General features: G+C 49.4%; 1 protein-coding gene across 1 annotated transcript in view; it reads left to right on the top strand.

Annotated features, from left to right (window-relative positions):
- Positions 1–12,649: 12,649 nt before the first annotated feature.
- The window catches only part of PCDH10 (protocadherin 10), a gene marked incomplete at its 5' end in the record, with an annotated part of 32,899 nt that continues 29,480 nt past the window's right edge, over positions 12,650–16,068 (top strand). Inside the window, one exon of the mRNA XM_082051005.1 lies at positions 12,650–15,250. Coding sequence (XP_081907131.1) covers positions 12,650–15,250 — 2,601 coding nt within the window. The remainder of the gene's footprint in view (positions 15,251–16,068) is intronic.

Here is a 16,068-nt window from a genome sequence, read left to right on the forward strand (position 1 = left end):
TAATAAATTTATCCTAGGCTTTTTAGATTACTACTATATGATTAGCATCTTCTGTATACAAGTAGACAGACCTTATTGTCCACCAACAACAAGCTGGATGAGATTCAAGTTAATCAGACAATCATAACCCTAGTAAATCCAACAAATCAAACAATATGGAACATCTACTGACTTCTTCCAAGTCAAGGCAGGTGCTCCCTATGATCTCCAGCTTACAGTGGGCAAACAGTAAACCTTATCACTACAAAATTAACTTATCTGTATGTTTTGAAGACATCTGAATAAGCCAAACATGTTTATATCAGCCACAGCTACAGAATTTTTGATGCAGCACTGGAAGCTCTAACACTGCATTTTTCATACTGCCAAACCACACCAAGTGCCTACAAAAAGTTCCCAAACTTCTGCTGTTAAGATGTCCAAACCAGACATTTCTACTTCTGCCTCATTTTATTACAGAAAGCTTTTCTCAGACTCATACACAGTAATGAAATTCAATTCCTGCATAGGACCTTCTTACTTACGGGTCTTATTAACTTTTTTCACAGGGGAGAAATCATATTAAGCCCATTATATGCATATAAAGACCGAGGTATGGAAAAGTAAAGCAGTTTTTCCAAATCACCACCACTAGCAAAGGAAGAACACAATCCTCAGTCTTTTAACTTTGTTGCTACATCAAATGGCGACTTTTGCCATTCCCTAAAACCACATAAGTTTTGGAAACTGTTTTATCACAGCAATCATCTCTAGAAATTTTCAGAGCCAAATTATTACCCAGAAAGGTCATTTTGGTGGGGAAAAAAAAATAAAAATCATTAAATACATAAATTTTTTCTAGCTCCATTTTTTGTGATTTCTCAGATTAGTATGCCAAACAGATATTATCTCTCCTTTTCCCACAGAGATCACAACACAAGGTGGTTATTTATTGAAAATTCTAAAAAAAAAAAAAAAAAAAAAAAAGGCATTAAAACTTACAGTTTTATTTATACAGCTCTGTAGAAGTAGACTTCTCGTGATGTTATAATTTTCTGAATTCTGGCCAAGGATTTTCAGTTAATATTCTTTGATACCACCCTGCAAGCCAATAGTTACATTGCAAAATCAATGTATACAACTATTATTTGGCTTTTCTCTCTTTGCCTGCAATAAGAACTACATTTCTGAAGCTATTTATTGGCACTTTGGTAATGCCATAAAGGCTATTTCTTCCTTCCTAATTGTGCTTTTGTTCCTTTCTGTGCTGAGCAAAGTATGGCAAAGGGTCAAAAGTACATATCCTTTCTTTCCAGTGAATTGAATAGTATAAAGTAGTTTCCTGGTCAGCTCCAAATTCTTAGAAACTACAAGAGTGGCAGAAACTTGGGGACACAAGTGCTCCCCAGATCCTTACTGCCTAACATTACAGGACTGTGGAAGAGCTGCAGACAACTTTCTAACACATTATTCTGGAAAAGATTTCCCCAATTAAAGCCAACAGTAGGCCACAACCAGTAATAGCAATAAATTGTTCCAAAATATTCCCACTCTGCTCCTAACCCTGCCTTTTACAGGAAGCAACTATTCCCTTTCACCAAGTTTCCCCCAATTACAGGGAAATCTATGAGAATCACTAAAAGCCAGAAAACTTGCGGATGCTTTTCAAGGCTAAGAAAATCCAAGCCTTCCTACAACATTTCTATCATCTTCCCACTCTACCCTAAATCACATTTACATTACTCACTCTTCCATTTTACACTTCCCACAACTCGAGTCCTTCCTGTCTTGTCTTCCTTTTCCCTCCTTTGCCTGCAAATCTCTTCACTTTCATGTTTGCCTCATGTAGAGTTATCAGAGTGCCTGTGTTATATTTTTCTTCATTAAATTGATTACTTCTTTAAGTCACCTCTCTGCCTTCTGAAGACAGACGCTCCTTTCATGACTGCACAGCAGTGCAGATTACCATGCAACAGTACGCTGCATTGCAACTTTTATTTGTAATAAGCATAGCTCCTCTTTTTGCATGGGCATTGCATGGCTTTTTTTTTTACAGTGCAGCTGCTGCCTCCTGCAGCTGCAGGATTTGCCGGACAATCCCTTTGAAGTAGCAGCTCTGCAGCTCACAGCTCTCTGAACATCAAGCACAGTAGGGATGCAGAAAGGCTGCTGCTGCTGGGGAGAAGATGCTCTCCCTTCCTGTTGGTACTCGGCTGCTGCTAGGGAAAGGATGCTCCCCCACACTGTAGGACTCAGCAGCCAGGAGGAGCAGCCACCAAGGCCATCCAGCTACAGTGCTGAGCTCCACCACAGTGGGGTAACCCTGCAGTTATGGAGGTAACATTTTGCTTTCTTGACTGACGGAGTTGTTCAGTCTTTCCCAAGAGCATGGAAGTGCATTGAATTAGAAGACGTTGCCTCTCACTAGAGACAGGATCGTGTTTGTATTGACCATTGCTCCTGCTGAACTCAATTGCAGCTGCATTCCCTCTCGCCACACACACACATCTTGCAGTACTGTCATGTCTTTTGAAGCTCAGCATCAGGGTTCATGTAATTACACATAAGCATATGTATATGGTTGCATATGCATGCATTACTTCAAAAAGATTTGCATAGTAAAGCCTGTAAAATGAGAAAACACCAGTATTAAAGGAAGCAGATGTGATTCAGCAGCTTGTTGTGGGCATGTGAGGGGACAATCATGTGTGACTGCAGACTTCTTTAGTGCATATCATGCCAACCCTCCACTTCCTATAAAATCTTAATCACCTCTTGAGCTCTTCTTATCATATCCAAGTGCTTCACAACTATTAATCTATTCATGTCAAAATACGTTTTCAATACTGTTATAACCCCTCTTAAAACAAAGGAATGTTGGCAGATGTTACATATGTTAACACACAATAGCATATGGCATTCAACACATTTGACTATAAGATCTTTCTTTTCCATCCTCATGCATTGTACACTGCAACAGAGACCACAATCCTGCAGGTACTAACCAGCTCTGATTCAACATCAGCAGCACTGCTCATAGTGTACACTGATCAAACAACAAAAGCTTTCTTGGAAAGGACCTTAACCCAGAATAAGTCTGGTATCATTTGGGTCCCCCATTCCAATGAAAAAGTCGCAGGGCTGATGGGCAGCAGAGAGGGATCTCAGTAACAGATCTCCACAATGCATAGGCTCATTAAAAGCAAGAACACGAGTAACTTTCAAATCAAACATTTCTTAAGTCTGATTATGCAACTTGCATACTTTGTTGATAATTTTTGCAAAGTTCTGCTGAGTGAGGCATATCATCTCTGTCCCCCGTAGCTGCAAGATCCTGCTGATCAGAGCAACCTTGCAGCTGGGTGAGACAGTGACTGCTGGGCTGGCCCAGCCCCCAGAGATCCCGACTTCAGCACAGGCTTCTGTTGAGAGAGACAATCTTTTGTTTTCATTGCTTAATTGAAAAACTTTAACTGTAGCAACACCAGGCCTCAACTTGCATAATTAATAGAGTGTGGACCATTGAGATCCATAGCACAGACCACTCCTGCTTCACCTAATTAAGTAACAGCTAACAGTCGTGAGCTTCGCCATATGCATATGTAAAGCCTGATGATAAAAGGGGAATGACAAATCTAACAGCTTTTGTTGTTAGGCTACAGAAGCTTAGGAAGCTGCTGAGAAGTCTGGTAGTTACTTATGTGGTTATAGGAGAATTCCTTCTGCTTTTAAGTATAATTTTTTTATTACTTTTTTTTTTTTTTTCCTCTTACCATTTGTTTCACTGCATGTACACGTTTGGTCATTTCTATCTACTTTAGTACTTGTGGCCTCCTTTTTTCTTCTATTCTTTGTGTTGTTCTGTATGTATTTTTTTTTTTTTTTTAATTATCTTCTCCTGCTTCCCTACAACCAGTAGGAGTAGTGAGTATATGGATGCTAAGTGAATATATGCTTTGAATCTATATCCAGCTCTACAGAGGAGCCTGCAAAACTCTGGAAATAATTATTTCTGAGAAAAATTGTGTTTATCTTTCACAACAATTGTATTGAATGTGTGAACTTGTACAGTTTCTGTTGTGTGGTCCAGTTACAATGGAGGAGTACTGAGAGGAGATGCCTAGTACAGATGTTTCAAGAACCAACTTATCAATTTCTAAGAGTGTGTAAGCTGAGGATTTTCAAGGACTTGTCACTTTGGTGCATCTTCCTGAGAACAGCAAAAAGCACTCTTGAGGCCTCCATCTGCCAAAGTCACTCTTCCAAGATGTGGAGGTGGTAAAATTTCTGAGTTGAATATTGTAATATTTTTGGCATAGATAAAATAATATGTTTTCTTTGACTGCTGCTTTATAAATGACTAAACTGCTTTCTATTTGGAACTTCCTCAATATTCAAATTGAAGTGGGTAACACAACGGAAAAGTTGCCCTGGGCCAGCTGCAATTGAAGGAGCAAGCACCAGCATGTAAGGTCTTATGTGAAGATTCAACTGGAAAGATGCAGTCTTAACTATTGATAGCAAAAGTAGCTCCACCTAGAATAGCTACAAAAGTACAGATATGCACTCTTTTCCTAAGTGACTACATAATTACAACATTGTTTTTCCCACCTTCTCCTTTCTGAGTTGGTGCTATTGTTATCTGCTGTGTAGCTGCTACGATGACTCAAACGACAGAATTATGCTGGAGATTACATATATATGGAACACTGAGGCCCAAGAATGCAAGTTATTCTGGGCAAACAACTGTGGCAGGGGGCAGCCAGAGGCGGGTATTTATTCTGCCAAGCACTACATGTACCATGTTATAAGAATAAAAGTTGTACGTTTTAAATACTGCTTTCAAGCTGAACCTCAAAACAAGCTCTGCTTTAGTTCAAGGCTTGAACTTGCTGTTGAAAAGAAAATCAACAGAGCAATTTTCTTTGTCATGAGTAACTGTATCTACCTATGACTTTGAGTGTATAATAAGAAACTTAACAGAGTTAACTGGAGTTTTCCACTGCAGTTTTGTCCTTATTTGCTCTAGTAATCATTCAAGCTTAGCAGTATTTGTTAAATTCAGATACAGGTCAACTGTATTTTGATTAAGTTCAAAGAAATAGGTGTAGCTGTTATATCATATATCATTAAAAAAAAAAAAACTTATACAGAAAAATAGTGGCTTGATGATGCCTGTCTTGATAAATGTAATAATATTTTGCTTCTCAGCTGATGCAATACCATGTTTTTCTCTCTGAAGTAAACTATCTTTCTGAAAATTCTAGTTAAACTACAAGTAATTTGTGTTATTTAGAAGTATTTTATAAAGGAATACCTTCAGCAAGGTAAGCTAGGTACAGACATCATCTCTCTTCTGCAAGTAAATAAATTAATCAAAAGGAACACATATTTTTGACTGATTACCTTATGTAAAGTCATTTCTTTTGGTTTACACTGTATCTGCAGTGCTACAATAAATCTAATTTCAGGATTGTCAGATCTGCCACAGATTAACAGGTTATAAATAATGGGACATGAGGCAAGGAGTTGGGCCCAATGTATGTTGGTTAGTGTAAGCCTCATATACAGAAGTGAGACTGTTTTGAAGTGACCAGGACTTTGTTTGCTCTGACCTGGTTGCTAGAAAATATTGATAGCTTAACTATGGGAAAAAGAGAGTTTTCTTATAGTTACCTCAATGCTTACCTGAATCAGCTAAAACCACAAGTCATTAAAACAGGCTAGGATGTTGGTTTGTTTTGGCAATAAACACTATGCTAGGCTCAGTCGGAAGGCTGAAGAAGGTGGGATAATAGCAATAGATTACACCGATCTACTAAAGCAGCCTCTTGCTGCTTGAGTGGTCCCTCTAAAATCTGTGTGAATGTTCAGGGGTAAAGAAAAGGAGGCAGAAGGTGGCCTTAAGAAACCCCTATAGGATATGCATCCACTATCATTCTGTTGCAGACTGTGGTACATCCACTGCAATACTTATTCAGAAAGACTCCTGGCACCTTCTGGAGATGCTCCATCATATCTGATCACTAATGCAGCACAGAGCTTGTAATGAAGTAATACTTTATCTTCATTCATTAAACCAGCTGTCTAAGGTCATAAACACAATGAATTGTTTTTATCACCAGGAGTCCTCCCGTAAGCATGAGGATGATGATTAACATCGTATCTCCAGTTCTGCTTACATTTGCAACCTCACAACAGATGCTTGGCTCCAGGGTTGTTTAAAAGCCATCAGAAAATGTCTTGCTCACTAGTGACCTCTGCAAGAACTTTGGTGGCTGCTACATCGATCTGACCCAAGGAGTGCTCCTCAGGCAAACGTGAAGGCAGACTGTTTTTTTATTGATTAGCCAAATGGTCTAGCCTTCCTGTTTTGTCTCCTCATTGGCAATTAAGGAAGAAATCCATTGAGGGAGTGGTGGCAGTGAACCTTTCCCTCTGACACAAATAACCTTAATCAGGCCTCTTAGTTAATTTCTGAAATTGTTCTGTATCGACCTCTGTTTGAAGCAGGATTTTCATTCTACAGCCCTATCAGTAAAACACACACATCTTCCTGTTAGCAAAGAAGGCTTTTTCTAATGATGACATCTTTTACTTCTTATTTACAATCCTAATCACATTGTTGATTCCAGTAATCTTTCCTGCACTAAGAGCTCTTGTTAATTTTCTTGAAGGAGAACCTGGGTGGGTTTTGTTGGGGCTTTTTTTGTTGTTTGTTTGTTTGGGTTTTGTTTGGGTTTTTTTGTGTGTTTGTTTGTTTGTGGTTGTTTTGTTTTGCTTTTTGTTTTTTTTTAACCCAGATAATTAAAATTAAACCAAGTAATGAAAATTTAGGAGATGAGGGAAGGGAATGTAGAGAGAAAAGGGGCAGAGGGGAATGTGCTATTCTCAATGTGATCTAACATCCAGATAGTAAGGAGGCCATTATGTTTCCCAGCCTAAAACTAAGACTGATACCTAAAATAGAACCAGAAAATAATTTCTAGTGACCCAGCTAAGCAATGCAGATTAGCTTTCTACACCCAAAACTATGATTGTCTACATTATGAAAGTGATTGCTCAGTCCAAAACACAGCATTTAGGCATTTTCTTACTTGTGTGATTCCTTTTGTGACAGAACAATGGAAATATGTCACTTGTGTAATGAGAAATTAAGCGTTTCCTCAGCTCCTCCCCAGTAACCACTGATTTAAGGCATCCCCAAATGAATGCATTAATCCTCTAGCTCCATCTTCCCCAGCTCTGTTCTACACAGTTTCATGAAAGGGCAGGTCTTGCTTGTCTTTCTTAATGTCGAGTGATGTTTTAGTCTGGGAACCATCGAAAAAATATGGAATATTCATAGATTATGTCACTATGACTCCATTGCTACTCTGTGATGATGGGCAAAGGAACTTGGTCGTGGGAGGGGAAGCCCTGGCCTTGGGGCACTAATGCGTGCTGAATCTGGGGCTAAGCATCCCCCCCATCTGAGAGCTCTTCTTCCCTTTTGGCACACACACTCAGTTTTTTGGTGTTAATTTATTCTCCCAGCATGTGTCAGTTAAATGCAAAGTTCTTAATCTTTAAGAAAATCTGTGAGGTTAGTTAGATGGAGATGCTAGGGTGGTTCTGGTTAAGCAGGAGTACTATTTATCATATGTTCTCCTTGCTAGAAAATGCCTCTCTGTACTTGGGGTGCCAAAGAGACACATGAGGATTTTGGCAAGGAGGAAAGGTTTGACTTACCTATGTGCTATCTCCGTCAGCATGGTGGATTTACAAACCTGATGTCATCTATTTACATTTCTAAATCACAGCATGGAGTGAAATGCAGCAATATGAAAGATTAGTCTTCATTTGGCGAAGTAACTGCCAAATTAAATGATGACAGATGGAAAAACTAAAAGCCATGGTGTCAGGAGTCCAGTGATAGCCCTCTGCTTTAGCAAGAGGTAAGTACATAAACCTCAGCTGGTGCCCGCAGAACATATGCGTCCAGTTTGAAGACAGCCCTCGGACTTTTTATTTAATCAATACCCCCTATCGAAGAGAGCAGCAGCATACGGCATTAGAACTAAACCGGTGTTATTAGAAAATGATATACTGCACATTAGGATGTATAATTCATGTCACCTTCATTTGCTTAGACCGTCGTGAAAATCCATAAATCATTTTCTCGTTCATGTATTGCCTAAGTGCAATTTGTCATTTTGCATTAGAGGGCTGCCTCAGATCATCGGCGCTTTTAATTCACTGCTCAGGGTTTAACACAACGCCGGCACGGCGGGTGTCGGCGGAGCCTGCGGAGGAACCAAGCGCTGCTTGTGGCCGCTTTACACAAAATGGACACCCGGGTGCGCTGTGAAACGCGTGGAGGGGAGGCGAGAGAGGATCGGGCCACCCCGGGGCTGCACCCGCGGCCAGCGCCCGGCCCGCCGGAAGGAGGGCGAGAGGCAGCTCTCCCCGCGCTTATACATGTATATGAATATACACATATATTCCCGCGTGGTTATTGCCCCGTGTTACAAAAGCGTCGCGTGGGTATCGCGCCTCGAGCGCGCGTGGGGAGCGCCCCGACGTCGCCTTCGCGGTGAGGCGAGATGTGCCGCGCCGGCAGCCCGGACCCCCGCCTCCCCCCTTACCTCCGGCCGCCAGGGGCGGTTTCGGTCATGGCCCCGGACAGACGCCCCTCCGCTTCCGAGGTCCCACGGGTTTCGCGTGTCGCGCCCTGGCTGCCCGTGTTCCTCGAAGGCAAAAGAAACAGCCATTCTCGGGGGTCTTGCGGTGGGGAGGGTTTAGACGGGCCGCCTGGGGTCACGTTAAATCACGGGAACGGGACGTTTTTCTAAAGGCAGGTTAAGACCCCGACCCCTTGCACCGGAGCGCAAGAAAGACCCGAACTCTGATATCTGTGTTTTAAGTTGGTGGCAGCGCACGGAAAGATGAACGAACGATTGCGCTTCTGCATGCAAAGGTAACACAGCGAGCTCCCATCCGCATCCAACAGAAACCAGCAGCAAGGGTTTTTCTGACGAAATCCATTTTATTGGAAAACACCCACTGAAATCGACCGGCCAACTCTACTTAGCTCTGCTATAAGCGCTGAGGGGTGGGCGGGAGGGCTGAGGAGGAAAAGATGCTATTTAGGGTGGCATTTCCCTGCCTTCCGCGCCGGCGGGCAATATCGGTGGCTTCCCCCGCACAATCGCACGGATGCTGCTTTTCTGCCTCTACCCCTCCCGCGGAGAGGCAGCACCGTGTGCCGTTAGATCGGACTTTAAAGCCACCGTCGCCGCAGCCGCACAGTCACTTTGCGGACGTGAGCGTGGTAACGGGAGAGCTGCGATCGGCGCAGGCCCCCGCGCCCGCGGGAAGCGCGCACGGGCGCGTACTCGGCTCGCAGGGGCGGAGGGGCGTGTGCGGGTGAATGGAGGCAGAATTTGGGAGCTCAGGGCCGGAAGGCGGGAGCGCAAGGGCTGCGACAGCGGGTACGAAAGCCCCGGTCTCCCCGGGGAGCGGAGGCGGTGCCGCCGCCCGAGCGCAGTGCGCCGTCGCCGCCGCTAGGAGGCGCTCGCCGCCCGCGATTGCGGCCGGGCAGCCGCTGGCGGAGGGAGAGAGCGAGGGCCGCCGGTGGCCGCGGCGTCCTGGGCGCGCCGCCGCCTGCGCGGGGGTCGGCAGCACGGGGCGCGGAGAGGCCACCGCCGCCACGCTGGACGCCGCGTCCGACGCCCTAAGGCGTCGCCGCCGGCGGCCCGAAGCGCAGCACGGGGCACGACGGCTGTGCCCCGCGAGAGCTCGGGAGGGGCGGGCGGGGGGTCGTGCCACTTATCGATCTCGCAGCTTTGGCCGCAACCGGGTGCGCCGTAACCCGCTTCTCACGGGTCCCCCGTGAGACCCAATTTCACCAATTGTCGTCTCGGCACCGGCCCCCGGCGTGGCGCCGAGATCGGTTTGGTCGCGGCGACGTGAGCTTGGCTGTGCCCCCATTTCAGGTCACAGCGGCCGGCAGTCCCGGGATCTGCTCCCCGGGGAGGGCGAGGGCAGGCAGCGGTGAGCAGCGACACTGCCAGGCGGGTATGAGCGCACACGAAGGCGAAGATGGTTTTGGTACACGTACAAGTTCGAAAATGTGAAGTCCTGTGTTTCCTCAACGGGAAATGCATCTGAGCATGTAGTTTGTTGAAATGTATGGAAGGAGCCACCACTTACCAACTGATTAAAGATGAGGTCACGAGTCGCTGGTCTTCAAAGCAGAAGCTGCTCCCGCCTACCTGCTTTGTGATGTTCTCTAGAAACAATAAAATGACGTTTTGGGGAGGGGAAAAAAAATAAAAAGCAAGCAAGAGTATTTATTTTTTTTTGCTCTTATTTTCTTCATTTTGTAAAGTTACGGACATGGATCTCCAGTTGTAAAAAGCCCATGGCATGGGACGCTAACATCACTACGGGTGCCGTCACTGCGAACACCCGTCTCGAAATTTACCGCTCGTTTCACAGAAATGCATTCATCAAAAACATGTTAGTGAAGCACTTGACGTGCTATAGACACTATTTGTAGAATCGAGTTTATTTAGCACAGGGCTGTCTTCCCGCTGAGAGAAAAGCGAAAGGAAAATGTCCTACTGCTGTGTGAGACATATGGATACCCGGTGTCGCTTACTGAAGTGCGCGAGCTTGGAAGTTGCGGACCCGAGCCTCGGTGGCGGTTGCGGGTGCCGGCTCTCAGCCCTCGGAGCAGCCAAGCAGTCGCGGAGCGTTCAGCACCGTTACCGGCAGCGTGGGAAACACCGATACAGCGAGCATCGACACTCGGTATTGGAGCATTTCACTTGAAAATAAACAAATCAGTGGCTGTGAGCCTCTGCCGACTCTTCCTGCCTAATGGTCCCCCTCCCTCCCCCTACCCCTCAGTGATGCGCTTCCCTGCCCCCTTCCGCCACCCGAAGTAGCCAGTGACGGAATATTTGACACTTTTCCCTTACCCTAAGTCTCCTGTTACATTAGTGGAAATTCAAAAGTGTAAATTGGGAAAAAATGGTGCAGGCTTATGATACTTTAAATTGGCTGAAGCTGGAAACACTATACAGATGTATGATGGAAAGTTGCACTTTCTCCACTGTCAAACAAACTAATTAGCTAAGGTAGCCCATGGGGGAGGGAGGGGGGAATAATCTCAAGTTTCCCCTGTTTATACTTTTTCTAAAAATGCAACTGCGCTCGGTCTAGGGTAGGAAAGTTAGTAGCTGGTGGAAACTCCCTCTCCAAGGAGACGCTTATGATTACCCCTGTGTGCGGGCTGGTAAGAGGTTATTTCCCTACCCAGCGACTGCAGCGGGGGAATAACCACTCTTGGAGGCTGGCTGGCAGGGAGGGAGGGAGTCAAGCAGGGAGGGAGTCAAGGAGGGCAGCAAGCAAGCAGGGAGTTAGGCAGAGAAGCAGGCAGGCATTCCCCAGCAGCGCCTCGGGAGCTGCCTGGCTTTGCCTGCGCTGTGCGACCCAAGCTCCCTCTGCCTGCCTGCGCGCTCTCCCATCTATGATGCAGCCTAGTTGACGTACGCCACGGCCAATAGAGTGCCGCCCCCGGGGGTGTTGCTGCCAGCTGATTGGTTGGCAGGAGCTGAGCGCTGCGCAAAACCAGAAAAGCCGAGCGCTGCCGGCTCAGAAACTGCCGGCAGAGATCAGAGGAGCCGGAGCCAGAACCGGAGCTGGGACGGGAGGCGAGCGGCAGCAGCAGCAGCAGCAAGCAGAGACAGACACAGAGAGAGAAAAAGAGGGGCTAGATGCAAAACCAGCAAGAAAGGAAAAAAACTGATCAGCACATCCATAAAAAGCAATGATGATGAACATAATAATAGCAATAACAGAAGAAAATGAAAGACTATCACTAGAAGAGAGAAAAATCTAAACCTTTAAATAAAAAAGAGGAAATCCCAGAAAAATCGAGGAATGAAAGTTTTGGGTAGCAAAGCTGTTCGCTGCCTTTTTTGATATGAAATCTTTCTGCGGGTTATAATTTTTTTTTTTTAATTTCGCGATTTTCTGCCTTTTTCTTGTATCTAAAGAGGGCATGTCCACCGGCTCCTCCAGCGGCATCTACCCCTCGAGCTCCCACCAGGAAGACAAACCGAGGACAATCTTGAAATATAAAAATTTCCTCCCTGGGATTTGCTGCTGCTATTGCCTCCGCCGCCACTGCTGCTGCCGCGGTGCAGTGCCAAGACTCTCGGAATAAATAAAAGCGGGCTACTGTGTATCTCTAGATCCATCCAGCTAATAGCTATTATTAGTTGGCCATTTATTTCGAAGATCACAGATGAAGTGGGGACGCCTGTCTTCTTCATTTGGTCAGCGTGTGAAACAATCATACTCGTAAAAAAAAAAAAAAAAAAAGGAAGGAGATGGGAGAGAAAAAAATCCTACCATGAATCAGAAGAAATAATATCTAGCACCCCCGTAAATCAACCTCCCTCCCTTTCCTTCCCCCTCCCCCGATCCCTCTCTCTCCACACGCTCGCAGGCGCGGACACACACGCGCACACACACAGAGACATACACACACACACAGACACTCAGAGGCACACACACTGTACTGTGTATTTTCGGAGGAGGTGGTAGTGGTAGAGGCTTTTGGAAGAGGAGGAAGAGGTGGTGGTGGGAGGGGGGGAATCTACTTCCCCATTTGGAAATGATTGTGCTATTCCTCTTTGCCTTGCTCTGGATGGTGGAGGGGGCCCTTTGCCAGCTCCATTACACGGTGCAGGAAGAGCAAGAGCATGGCACGTTCGTGGGGAATATCGCCGAGGACCTGGGCTTGGACATTACAAAACTTTCGGCTCGCCGCTTCCAGACGGCGCCCAACTCCCGCAGCCCTTACCTGGAACTCAACCTGGAGACCGGGGTGCTCTACGTGAATGAGAAGATCGACCGGGAGCAGATCTGCAAGCAGAGCCCCTCCTGCCTGCTGCACCTGGAGGTCTTCCTGGAGAACCCCCTCGAGCTGTTCCGGGTGGAGATCGAGGTGCTGGACATCAACGACAACCCGCCCTCCTTTCCGGAGCCCGACCTCACTGTGGAGATCTCGGAGAGCGCCACGCCGGGCACCCGCTTCCCCCTGGAGAGCGCGTTCGACCCCGACGTGGGCACCAACTCGCTGCGCACCTACGAGATCACTCCCAATAGCTACTTCTCTCTCGACGTGCAGACTCAGGGGGACGGCAACCGCTTCGCCGAGCTGGTGTTGGACAAGCCCCTAGATCGGGAGCAGCAAGCGGTGCACCGCTACGTGCTGACCGCAGTGGACGGCGGGCAGCCCCAGCAGCGCACCGGTACCGCCCTGCTCACCATCAGGGTGCTGGACTCCAATGACAACGTCCCCGCCTTCGAGCAGCCCGTCTACACTGTGTCCCTGCCGGAGAACTCGCCGCCGGGAACCCTGGTGCTGCAGCTCAACGCCACCGATCCCGATGAGGGCCAAAACGGCGAGGTGATCTACTCCTTCAGCAGCCACATCTCGGCCCGCGCCCGGGAGCTTTTCGGCATCGCGCCGCGCACCGGGCGGCTGGAGGTGAGCGGCGAGCTGGACTACGAGGAAAGTAGCGTGTACCAAGTGTACGTGCAAGCCAAGGACCTGGGACCCAACGCCGTGCCAGCGCACTGCAAGGTGCTGGTGCGGGTACTGGACGCCAATGACAACGCGCCAGAGATCAGCTTCTCCACCGTCAAGGAGGCGGTGAGCGAGGCGGCGGCGCCGGGTACCGTGGTCGCCCTCTTCAGCGTCTCGGACCGTGACTCGGAGGAGAACGGGCAGGTGCAGTGCGAGCTGCTGCAGGGCGACGTGCCTTTCCGCCTCAAGAGCTCCTTCAAGAACTACTACACCATCGTCACCGAGGGGCCGCTGGACCGCGAGCAGGCGGGCGGCGATGCCTACACCCTCACCGTCGTGGCCCGGGACCGCGGCGAGCCGCCGCTGAGCACCAGCAAGTCCATCCAGGTGCGGGTGAGCGACGTGAACGACAACGCGCCGCGCTTCAGCCAGCCCGTCTACCAGGTCTACGTGAGCGAGAACAACGTGCCCGGAGCCTACATCTACGCCGTCAGCGCCACCGACCGGGACCAGGGCGCCAACGCCCAGCTCGCCTACTCCATCCTGGAGAGCCAGATCCAGGGCATGTCCGTCTTTACCTACGTCTCCATCAACTCCGAGAATGGCTTCCTCTACGCCCTCCGCTCCTTCGACTATGAGCAGCTCAAGGAGTTCAGCTTCCAGGTGGAGGCCCGCGACGCCGGCGAGGAGCCGCAGCCGCTGGCCGGCAACGCCACCGTCAACATCATCGTGGTGGACCAGAACGACAACGCCCCCGCCATCGTCAGCCCCCTGCCCGGCCGCAATGGCACCCCGGCGCGGGAGGCGCTGCCCCGCGGCGCCGAGCCGGGCTACCTGGTGAGCCGGGTGGCGGCGGTGGACGCCGACGACGGGGAGAACGCCCGCCTCACCTACAGCATCGTGCGGGGCAATGAGGCCAGCCTCTTCCGCATGGACTGGCGTACAGGGGAGCTGCGGACGGCGCGCAGGGTGCCGGCCAAGCGCGACCCCCAGCGCCCCTACGAGCTGGTCATCGAGGTGCGGGACCACGGGCAACCGCCGCTCTCCTCCACCGCCGCCATCCAGGTGGTGCTGGTGGACGGCGCGGCCGAGCGGCCCGGCGGCGGTGGTGGCCTGGGCGTGGGGGCGGGCGCGGGGGGCGGCAGTGGCAGCGGCTCCGGTGAGCATCGCCCCAGCCGCTCCGGGGGGGACACCTCCCTCGACCTTACCCTCATCCTCATCATCGCCCTGGGCTCCGTCTCCTTCATCTTCCTGCTGGCCATGATCGTGCTGGCCGTGCGCTGCCAGAAGGAGAAGAAGCTCAACATCTACACCTGCCTGGCCAGCGACTGCTGCCTGGGCTGCTGCTGCTGCTGCCCCTGCTGCAGCCGCCAGGCGCGGGCCCGCAAGAAGAAGCTCAGCAAGTCGGACATCATGCTGGTGCAGAGCTCCAACGTGCCCAGCAACCCGGCCCAGGTGCCGGTGGAGGAGTCGGGCAGCTTCGGCTCCCACCACCACAACCAGAACTACTGCTACCAGGTCTGCCTCACCCCCGAGTCCGCCAAGACCGACCTGATGTTCCTCAAGCCCTGCAGCCCTTCCCGCAGCACCGACGCCGAGCACAACCCCTGCGGGGCCATCGTGACCGGCTACGCCGACCAGCAGCCCGACATCATCTCTAACGGCAGCATTTTGTCCAGCGAGGTAAGGCCCGCGCGCCTGGCACCCCTGCCTCGCCCCGCCCCGCGCGCCGTGCCGTTAGGGGCCGTTAGGGACCGTTGGGCAGCCGTTGCGGGCCGGCGGTGCCCTGCCGCTGCACTGCGGGCTCTCCCTAAACCCCGCTTCACTTTCCCGTAGTCTGCCGAAGCTCCCTTCTCTCTTCTCCCAGAGGGGAAGGCACTTCGCCGCCTTCCTCCTTCTTTCCCCTCTAATTCATTTGTCCGCCGCCTCAGTCCTCTTTGGCCTCTAATATTTGGGACGCTTCAGCGGCAGGCGAGGAAGAGGTGAGTGTAGGCGGCCAGGCCCCCGTCTCGCCGAGCCGCTGGCTCCCTTTCACCCGGACGGCCGCCTAGGAGCGGCTCGGAAACTGTTGCACCCAAGGGCTTTCCCCCCCCTCCTCTCCCATCCCCCAGCTCCACCCCCCCGCCGTGGCTCTGAACGAAGCTGGGCCCGGCCAGGAGCATCGGGGCGCAGAGTCTCCCGAGTCTTCTGCTGCAGGCGGATCGCCTGGGGTTTGCGGGAAAGCGAGTGTGTGTGTGTGTGTGTGTGTGTGTGTGTGTGTGTGTGTGTGTGTGTGTGTGTGTGTTACTGCTTTTCGCAACGTCGCTATAGCCAACAGTAATGAAATTATGTCAGGCGGGTCACAGGGTTTTCTGAAGCAACATTTTAAAACTATATTTTTTTCCTCCTGAAATTTTTTCATGTGCAAGTAAGGCTTTGGGTGAACCCCCCTCTGGGACTGCGTAAATCTCTGCAGCTACCAGGAGCTTTAATTAATTCGTGAATTAGGGTTTATCAATTGA

Source organism: Streptopelia decaocto, assembly GCF_964273445.1.
Source record: "Streptopelia decaocto genome assembly, chromosome: 4".
Lineage (NCBI taxonomy): Eukaryota > Metazoa > Chordata > Aves > Columbiformes > Columbidae > Streptopelia > Streptopelia decaocto.